The sequence below is a fragment of the Phycodurus eques genome, chromosome 6 (assembly GCF_024500275.1).
Source record: "Phycodurus eques isolate BA_2022a chromosome 6, UOR_Pequ_1.1, whole genome shotgun sequence".
Taxonomy (NCBI): domain Eukaryota; kingdom Metazoa; phylum Chordata; class Actinopteri; order Syngnathiformes; family Syngnathidae; genus Phycodurus; species Phycodurus eques.
The window spans coordinates 1,160,204-1,171,005 of record NC_084530.1 but is presented as its reverse complement, the minus strand read 5'-3'; the positions used below and the strand labels follow the sequence as shown (position 1 = coordinate 1,171,005).

At 40.7% G+C, this 10,802-nt stretch overlaps 1 protein-coding gene across 4 annotated transcripts in view; it reads right to left on the bottom strand.

Annotated features, from left to right (window-relative positions):
* Positions 1-2,678: 2,678 nt before the first annotated feature.
* LOC133404385 (palmitoyltransferase ZDHHC5-A-like) overlaps positions 2,679-10,802 on the bottom strand; it is a 115,166-nt gene continuing 107,042 nt past the window's right edge. For 3 of the 4 annotated variants that reach the window (XM_061680222.1, XM_061680220.1, XM_061680221.1), the window contains one exon: positions 2,679-7,486. In XM_061680222.1, the coding sequence (XP_061536206.1) occupies positions 7,267-7,486 (220 nt within the window). In that variant the 3' untranslated portion in view covers positions 2,679-7,266. The remainder of the gene's footprint in view (positions 7,487-10,802) is intronic. The other variant, XR_009768820.1, reaches the window with a different exon arrangement.

Genomic DNA, 10,802 nt, shown 5'->3' with positions numbered 1-10,802 from the left:
CTGGTTTTCTGTTTTATAATGTATTCCAAATCAGTGTTGATTGAGTTGTGACAACTTTTCCAGCTTTAAAACTAACGGATGGTACAAGAGATTATCCTAACTTCTTGAGCACATCTTGAAGGTATCAAATTCAATGTACAGTGGAACCTTGACTTTCGTGATTAATCACCTCCAAAAGGTCTTACTAAAACCAAATCCACGAAAACCAAAGCCATATTTCCCACAGGAAATTATGTAAATCCAATGACTTGTTCCATACACCAAAAAACACTAATAAAGAAATACATTTCGATACAGACTAACTATAGTTAAACCTATAGAAAAAATGTGCAATAAATATAAATGACCAACAAAATGGCTCAATGAACATTAAACATAACTTTTACATTTGAACGCAATGTACACATGGTCCCTATGACTACGTTACAGTCCCTTATACTGCAGCTAAGCAGTGAATTACGTAGTTCAGCCAGTGAGCAATCGGCAGTGCAGAAGCTTGACTCAAAAAAGTGCTACACCCCATAACACGGCAACGTCTACCCATGCTTAAATTCGGCTGACGAAATATGAGGTTAACAAATATACAGACAGAGGAAACATCGTGACAAGGCAAGTCCAAGTAGTAAGTAGAGTATAAAATAGCACATATGTCCATGATGTACAACCATTCGCACTCATTCACACCTACGGGCAATTTAAAGGCTTCAATTACTGACGTGAGTATTCTTCTTCTCTTTGAGGACGAGGACATGTTCACAAGCCCTGCAAGAAAATAAAGTGGCACATGTGCACAAAATGCTTTGTGTGGGCACGTGATTACAGAAAATTAGTGGAAGAGACCCGCGAGCAGGTGGATGGATGTGGTACGGACCATTTCCAAACTGCCAAAAAGAGAGTGGATGGACAAAAGCTGGGACCAAATTTCAGCCAAAAAAAATAAAAAATCCGAACAAACCGAATTTAAAGGTCCCCATCCATCACTGTTTTTCTATTTAATTTGAATAATCTTTGATGTCCTTTTATCTGGTTTGCATAATTTTGGTAGGAAATGCCAAAAATGTCCTTTTTCAAGGTATTATACAGTTGTTGGTCTTTTCCGCCTGGCATTTGAGATGATCGGATTTCTGACATGTAAGTGAGCTTTGCTCTGATTGGATTGCTCAGCTTCCTGAATTTAAAGATGGAAAACAGCTTGGGTCTGATTGGTACATTTTATGATCCATGGCCTGCAGTTCCGCCGTGTGCTTTGTCTCCTGTTTTCAAGCAGCACTGAATACTGCCTGCATTTAAAGCCCGTCAAGTCCTACAGCCTTCGCCTGAGTATTGACGCTTGTTTGTGACTCACCAGCCGACTCTCGTACTCCCAGGTTTTGTGATATGATAGTAGTATCCTACAACTCGCATCTGTACTCACTCGATTGTGTTCGATTGTGTGTGTTAATAGCTCCAGTGTTCCTTCCCCGTCTCGCTGACCGCTCCAGGCACGCCGCCAAGCTACCCCACCTGCTTACGTTCCCGCTTCCTGCTCGCTCCTCGTCGCGACGGTCTTCCACCTCGCCTTGGATTTTACCCTGAGCCAACCTACAATAAACCATTCTAAATGTCCTCCCTCCGCCTCACTCTGCTCTTGGGTCCAATCCAATTCTCATGCTACTACGCTCCGTGACAGGTACATACTGTATCATGTGTCTGCTAGATAGATGGGTAAGTTAGGAGGCATTAGCATTTTGTATTCGGGGAGGTTTAAACTTCAGACTTCGAGTCACCAAATGAATTCGCAGGGCGTACGGTTGATTCAATGACGAGAGCCACCTTCCGGACAAAAGTGACATGAACTACAGGTAAGAGTGAGGAGCTTTGCTATATAAACTCACTCAGTGACCCAATCAGGCTTAGTGGCGGTACTTAAGAGTACGCCCACAGATGCGAGACTTTTATAAGCTTGTGACCGAGAATTTCGGGCGGGCTTTAGCGAATGGGTGGTGACCAGTTCATGGTGATCCCTGCCTCTCTGCTCCAACACCCCCCCCCCCCCCCCCCCCCCCGACCCTAGTGAGCATAAGCGGTACGAAAGATGAATTAATGAATGTCTTAGAACTGCCGCATGAGTTTGATTGTGCGGGAGTTATTTGTACGCACATTCAAGTATGTTGAGTTTTGCAACAATACTTCACTATATTTGTATTTTTGTCATGTAACTGGTGGACAAAATAGCGAAGCTTGCATTGATTGCATTCATTGTTGCCAGCGACGGTTGACATGAATGGGAGCAAAAGACGAGCTCAAAATAGCCACCTGTTTTTTAACCTCACGCGGCTGTTCAGTGTGTATAAATCATTGTGAATCACAATTCACCAAGCTTTGTTTTGTTGGCGCATTAATAGAGAACCTCAACTGAGGTTGGACAAGGGGTGAAATTCAAAAGAGGGGCTATTTTGAGCTCGTCTTCCACTCCCATTCATGTCAATGGAAGTTGCCGGACGACACTCACTGGTGAAAATGAATACAAGCTTTGTTATTTCATCTACCATAGTTACATAAAACAATTACAAATATGGTTAAGTATTGTTTTAAAACACAGATGTATACTTATAGACCAGACGCGGGCATTGTACAGCCCACGGGCCACATACGCCCCTTTGATTCTGACCGGCTCGCACAAGGTTAATTGGAAATTACAAAATAAACAATTTTCATTTGATCTCATGCATGGACAAAAGCGCCAATGCTTTTATTTTGAAGGTTTTTTATTCACATACATAATGATGCAATACGTACATCAAGACGTGATTGGATCGTGATACAATTTTTCACAAGTCTCGTCACCTGCTTGACGATTTTTTTTAGCGGTACCGCTAAAAAATGTCTGCTCGAGCGATAAAAAGAAAGGTAGATGCCGAATGCGGGGGTTTCAATAAAAATTGAGCCGCTAAGTATTTATTTACAGAAGTCGCCGTTAAAGCGGCGTATTTAGTTTGCGGGGAGCAGATCGTCGTGTTTAAGGACTACAATTTGAAACGACATTACGAGACGAAAGAAAAACACGCGGAGAAATACAAAAAGGGCACTGACATTGCAAGCGTTGCTCATTAAACTACAAAAGCAGCAAGGCTTTTTTACCGAGCTTCACACATCTAGGGATGCAGCAACAAAGACCAGCCCACAAAATTGCTAAAAACTTGGAAGGGGAGTTTGTCAAAGAGTGCTTGGTGGACTAATATGCCCTGCAAAAAAATATGCATTTAAGCAAGTCCCACTGTCCAGGCGAACCGTGACGAGAAGGATCGACGTCAGTTCAGGAAATCTTGAGTCTCAGCTGCAATGTGAAGTGGGAACTTTAGATTTTTACTCCTTGGCTTTGGACGAGAGCTGTGATGTCCGCGACACAGCGCAGTTACCCGTATTTGTCCGTGGGATTACGGCAGGCTTCAAGATTATGGAAGAGCTGGCAGCAATGCGGTCAATAAAAGGGACAACAACAGGGAGCGATCTGTGCAATGAGATAAATATGTGTATGGACTGTCCAAGTCTTACAGGGAAAAATGTTGGACTTTTGAAACTCATGCAAGATAAAGTGACTGAACTCAACCCAGATCAGAAATGGGTATTTTTGCATTATATCATGCACCAACATATGTTGTGCAAGTCAGTGCTAATTATTAACTATGTTACTGACGTTGTAATTAAAATACAAAACTTCATCAGGGCTCAGGCATTGAATCACAGAGAGTTTGTGCAACTTTTGTAGGAGCATATGAGGCTAAGCATCGTGACATTGGCTACCACACAGTTGTCAGATGGCTAAGCCTGGGCAAAGTCCTTTGGGACCTGAAAGCAGAGATTTGAGAGTTGTGTGAGAAGAAAGGCAAATACTTCCCAGAGCTCTCAAATGAGCGCTGGATAGCTGATTTTGAATTTGCTCTTGATGTGACTGCACTTACTGTATGAATGAACTGAACACCAAACTGAAAGGCAAGGGACTTTTTGTTCATGAAATCCACAGCCCCGGTGAAGGCTTTCATAAGAAATTGTCGGTTTATTTCAAGCCAACTGGAGCGCAATAAATACATGAAAACCCTGAAAGAAGTCACACCATCAGCTGATTACCTCTGCCGATACTCAGCCATGTTCATACCATTGCATGGTGACATTTCAAGGCGATTTGAGGATCTCAGAGCAATCGAGCATGAAATACACATGATCTCGTCTTCCGTTACCTGCAGTGTCAATAATGCACCCAGTGAGGTTCAGCTTGAATTTATAGACCTGCAGTCTGATGCAGTATTGGCAGAACACTTTGTCAGGATCTCTACTGGATTTCTACTCTTCTCTCAAGGAGGAGAACTTTCCAAACATTAGGAGACATGCTCAGAAGATGTTGGTTCTCTTTGGCTCTGCTTACATATATGAAGAAACATTTTCAATGAGGAAGTTTGCAAAATCCAGGTATAGATCCACTCTCACTGATGATCAACGGTCCGCTGTGCTTCGCATCGCCACCTCAGACATTGAACTGACTTTGATGCACTTGTTAAAGCCCAGCAGAAACGAGATTTCTCTCACTGAACAAGAACAAAAGAATTTACAAATGCCAAATGAGGTGGTTAGACTACAAATGTAGGCATGAAAACTATAGCAGTGTTCTCGGAGTGATGTTCAGTGACAGTTCAATAAGATGTATCTTACTTAATGTTTGGAGCACAGTTCAATATGATGTATCTTGCTTAATGTTTGGAGCACAAAAATATTGTAATGTATTAAGAACGCTAAGAAACTTTACACAACTTTCCAACAGTATATGCAACTCAAAATGTGGTCTATTCAGTTTATTTGGAAGTTCAGCGAAGTCAATTGAGTGAGTGAAACAATAAACTATGTCTATGCCAACATTGAGGCAGCTAACCAGTTAAACGGGGGTTGCACTCTTCTACTGATGGTTTTTAGGATTTATTTTACTCTTCAAACAAACGAAAGAGCGGATGACAGACACAAACATGTCTTTACCATACTGGAAAGAAAGTAGCAACGGTTGCATTCAAACTTAACATTGAGGGTAAACTTAACCAAAGGTCAAACTCTCAACTTTACATCACAATGAATTGGGACAAAATTCAGAAAAACATCTCACAGTATCATAAACATTAACCTTGTGTCTCAATTGTGGGTAGGTAAACGAATCAACGTTTTACAGAGCAATTGGTTCCATTCATTACTATTTTTCTTGCATCTCGTTTTACCTTCGTTTTTACCGGTGTCGTGTGAAATTATTGTTCGCGCCAAAATGCTTAGTTCTGGTGCGTACCCTTCAAAATAAAAGGCTACATGCTTAAAACAGGAAGTCAAGTTAAAACGTGCACATAAATCAATTTACTTGATAAAACAGTCGCAAAAACTATTTTAACAATGATATCTTTAATTCTTAGGTGAAACAATAATTAATTAATATGAAGTAATTTGGGTTAGTTCCACACACATTGCCATACTGGTTATAAAGAACACCGAGTCAAATGTTCATTTTAGTTTATGCTGCAGGATGCTAAGAAAATGGATGTTCATAATTTGGACACCCTTTATTTAAACCATGCAACCTTTTTTGACCCAGCCCCCTAAAAGAATCGGAATCGTTTGGAAGCGGAATCAAAATGAGGGACCGGAATTCAAATTCAAATGATGCCCAACCCTAATTCAATTTTCGTTATTGATTTAAACAAGAATGTCATCAATGTAAAATTCTAAGTGGCATTACTTACTAGTTTGGTTAAATCTGTAGAAATTACAAGATGCTTATTTGAAGTAATAAGGGTGTAACAATTCGTTTTAGCAACAATTTGATTTGCATCACGAGTCGTGTTTGGCGATTCAATTTAAGGATGATATTTACTTAACTTTTTGGCCAAAAATTCAATCAGTGTGAGTGTGAAATAAATACCTGCATGTGCAGGTGAAATTTCGTAAATTCCTGTTTTGTCTCATAAGGGAATCAGGTCAAATTAATTCCGGTCATTAAATATAAAGATTTTCATGATGCACTTTTGGTGAAGTTTTCGCCCAATGTTAAGCTTATAATGCGACTGTTTCTACTTTCTTTACAGTATGGAAGTCATTTATATTTTATGTTTGTGTCTGTCATCAGAATTTACTTGGGTTTGAAGACTAAAATAAACACTAAAAACCAGCAGTGCAACCCACCGTTTAACTTGTTCGTTGCCTCAATGTTGGCTTAGAAATATTTTATTGTTACACTCAACCAATTGATTTGACTGAGGTTCCACACGGTGCAGGCTGAGGCTCGGAGCGGGAGGGAGCGTGTCAGACTTCTACACATTGTGAAACCTTCATTTGCACAATATAATCTTAATCCAAGTGTTGCATTTAGGTGATTGGTCATTTATTTTAAAATAAAGACTTTTGTTCGACACTGCTGTTTGGCACAAGCACGTCTTTTTGTGTGTACTTCTTCATTGGTTTTTACCGCCTCTTTGTTGGTTTTCACCACCTTCTTCGGGTTTGGCGGACTGATTTTTTTTAATTTGAACAATTCTGGGAGAACCGGAACGTTAGTCCCGGTTCCAATCGGTTCTCGATGCTCAGCCCTAAATCTAATCCATAAATAAAAAACAGATTTGTAGAAAATAACAAAATAACCCGGAATTTTGAAGACTAATGACCTTGAAAATCAAAACCAAGATTTTTTTTTTTTTTTTTTTTTTTTTTTTAGAAATACCTGCCTTGTTTTCTAGCTCTGATTTAGAACCAAATGTCTTTTTGTGGTTGACCTAAATTCTCTTCCTGTTTGTTCAAGCACTCAACCTTATCCACAGTCCAACATGGCCCACAGTGGCTACTAATAATGAATGTGCATGCTCTCATACAATATGTACCATATAATCAACAAAAGTAGAATAAGGACATTCACATTTCAAATCACATTATCCTGTACTAATTAATTCACATCGAAGAATAATCAACAAAAAAGGGAATCAGCATTTGTTCATTCTTACCTCTATGAAAATTAACTTGCCTGAATGAAACAAGTAGCAATCTTTCTCAAACACAGGCAGATTCACTCAGTCCAAGACCTAAAAAAAAATGACTTGACTTGTGGGTCCTGCCTGTTCAATTGATTGATAGTATTTTTTCATTAAATAACAGCCTAGTCTCATTTTGTTCTTGTTTTATAGCAAATAATAAAATGTTACTAGCTGTACTATCAGTGCGATAGAGTCAGTCAGTAGTCTTCACAGAATCTCAGGATGAAGTTGCAAATTAGACAGAAATCTCAAAGCTGGTAGCCTCACACCTCACCAGACCAGTACCCAGAGGCTGATGGGTCAACGGTTGAATAATTGCTGAGCTAGAATCAGTCACTCCAACAGATGGGTTGACCCGGTGGGAGGCAAAGGAAGCAGAAGAGGAGGATGGCAAAGTAAAAAAAGGCTCACTGCCATTGGTCCGACTCCGCAGTTCGGTCTGGTCTATCTCAACCCTGATAAAAGAAAAACACAAAGTTAAAGAAATCAGTGCAACTGATCCACAAAGGAAGTGCAGATTTTACAGATTCGTTGGAATAGTGCATTTCTAAGCAGCTGTTTTAACACACAAGATAGAAATTATTTTTTTGTTGCAACAGAAACTGGCAAATGCGTTTCTGATTGATAAACTGCTAAGAAACCTGATTTATCAGACAATAATTGTTGGGTTGAATGACTTCATATTATATTTATAGTCGATGCTAAGATCATGATAGTCGAGTTGATGACACCCCTCCTACACGTTCATACATTCACGTTCAGTACAGTTCAAGTATTGTTGGAATTTAATCACCTCCAACAACAATTCATGTAACTCAACAGGATTGCTACTTGCTATACTATATAAGAATAGTATGTAATATAAAACAAAATAAAAGAGGAGGCAACGGCTTTCAACAATGTATTTTAGCAAATCTTCAATTGTGTCACAGGGAATGTTGTTGCAAGAGCTTTATGCAAGACCTGGCAATGCCAGGCAGCCCTAACCTCCCCCCATCCTCACAGGCCACTCTAGATTTTAATGCACTACATGGTCCCATGGTCAAGCCCATGCCATGTGGAGTTAGCATGATCTCCCCGTGCCTGCGTGGGTTTTCTCCGGGCACTCCAGTTTCCCCCCACATCCCAAAAAAATGCGTGGTAGGTTAATTGACAACTCTAAATTGCCTGTAGGTGTGAATGTGAGTGCGACTGGTTGTTTGTTTGTATGTGCCCTGCGATTGGCTGACAACCAGTTCAGGGTGTATCCCCGCTCACTGTAGTTGTCTCGCCACGCTGCACTATTTGCATATCTGTTGTTGACCAACATCTGCTCCATTTGCACACTGACTGAGGAGTTATCTGCAACATTTGCACAAATCAACATTGTCCCAGAGTATCGTACTACTCGCTTGAAGTCTCAGCGCCCTTTGCACAATGGTTATTGCACCGGACTATTGTAATATTAGTAATTCGAACTGCTCTAAGTGCGAGTGGACTCTGCATCTTTTGGCACAATTGTCAAAAAAAAAAAAATGTACCGGCATTACCAGATAACGAGCAACCCTTTATTGCTCAGTGACTGTTTTTCTCAATGTCTTTATGTCTCAAAAGTGTTCTCTGTCAATTGACTGTCTGTTGTCGTACTAGAGCGGCTCCAATTACCGGAGACAAATTCCTTGTGCGTTTTTTTTGGACATACTTGGCAAATAAAGATGATTCTGAGCAGCTCAGGAACACTTCAGAAAACCAATGTCAGTAAATACAGTTTGGCGCTACATCCGTAAGTGCGACCTGAAACTCTACGATGCAAAGCAAAAGCCATTTATCAACAACACCCAGAAATGCCGCCGGCTTCTCTGGGCCCGAGCTCATCTAAGATGGACTGATGCAAAGTGGAAAAGTGTTCTGTGGTCCGATGAGTCCACATTTCAAATTGTTTTTGGAAATTGTGGATGTCGTGTCCTCTGGGCCAAAGAGGAAAAGAACCATCCGGACTGTTATGGACGCAGAGTTCAAAAGCCAGCCTCTGTGATGGTATGGGGCTGTGTTAGTGTCATGGGTAACTAACACATCTGTGAAGGCACCATTAATGCTGAAAGGTACATACAGGTTTTGGAGAAACATATGTTGCCATCCAAGCAACGTCTTTTTCATGGAGACCCCTGCTTATTTCAGCAAGACAATGCCAAACCACATTCTGCATGTGTTACAACGACGTGGCTTCGTAGTAAAAGAGTGTGGTACTAGATTGACCCCGGACTGTTGAACAGCTGAAGCTGTCTTTCAAGCAAGAATGGGAAAGAATTCCACCGACAAAGCTTCAACAATTGGGTGTCCTCAGTTCCCAAGCGTTTATTGAATGTTGTTAAAAGAAAAGGTGATGTAACACAGTGGTAAATATGACACTGTCCTAGCTTTTTTGGAACGTGTTGCAGCCATAAAATTCTAAGTTAATGATTATTTGCCAAAAACAAGAAAGTTTAGCAGTTTGAACATTAAATATATTGTCTTTGTAGTGTATTCAACTCAATATAGGTTGAACATGCTTTGCAAATCATTGTATTCTGTTTTTATTTATGTTTAACACAACGTCCCAACTTCATTGGAATTGGGGTTGTATAACTTGATTTCTGTGTCATTGTGTTGATTCTACAGGTCTAAATACGGGACTAATTGAGAAGAACTGTCGCTCTTGGTTTGAAGCCAAGCAGTACGAAATGACGTTTTATTGAACAATAAGTAGTTTGCCAAGACTAAAGTTTAAACAATAATTTTATATGTTAGAGTTCTGTGTGAGAAAGTTTCAAAGTTGGGAATCGTTTATTTGAAAATGTGCTGAGTTTCAATCCGTGCTTTGGGCGTGACTCATGCAGGTAGAATGAAATTTAACATGGAAACCCGAGTCGATGGGTATGGTCTCCTTCTCCGCCTCAGAGGTACAAAAAGCCTCAACATCACTTCTTCTGGCTAACATCCCTTCAGCTCCTGCGCTCTCCTCTCCTCTTTTTGGCTCTGACCAAGGCACCCCTTTTTCCTTTGTTTTGTCACTATGTGGCGCACGTGGAACCAGGACCACGATGAAGGCTGTCCGTTGAGAAGTCTGCAATGCTGCTTCATATTTTCCCCAGCCAGTACTTGTTCACTGTGGCTCAGGAGAGACACTCCTGGCATTACCACAAGTTACGCCGGCAGTCTAGTGCAAGAGCGCGGCCACCAACAAGTCCAAACGGCAGGAAAGGTTACGAGCGCACCCACGTGAACAACAACTTTCTTTTGGGCGGCTCTTCTGTTTTTACATTTTTGTGCATCTTCTTCTTCAACTAAACCTTCCTCCTTTCCTCCTGAGAGAACTGAGAAAAGACCACCCCCAGACCATGTGATCTACGATCGTGAGTAAAACATTGCAGTGATTACTAGAAAGTACAAATTGGTGCATAGTAACTTGCGGTTAGATTAAAGGTCAGAGGACAAAGATGTTAAAAAAAATATTGATAAGTCTAGAACCCTTTTACAAACCACATCTGCCATTTCGAAGTGATTATATAGCATATATACTGCAGTCAAATTGATAAATATGATGCAGAATGCACCTTCTCCTTTTTGCATCCAGTTGGATACACAGGTGTAGTTAGGAAGAAGCTGAAACGAGTTGCGGTGCCAAATATTTTTCCTACAGCCATCGGGACTTCAATCGCCAGCAAGAGAAGGAACTCTCGCAGCTGCCATGGTACAGTGGCGAAGCGGCACAGACAAGAGGTGAGGATTTCCTTGGATATACCTACGAATCTA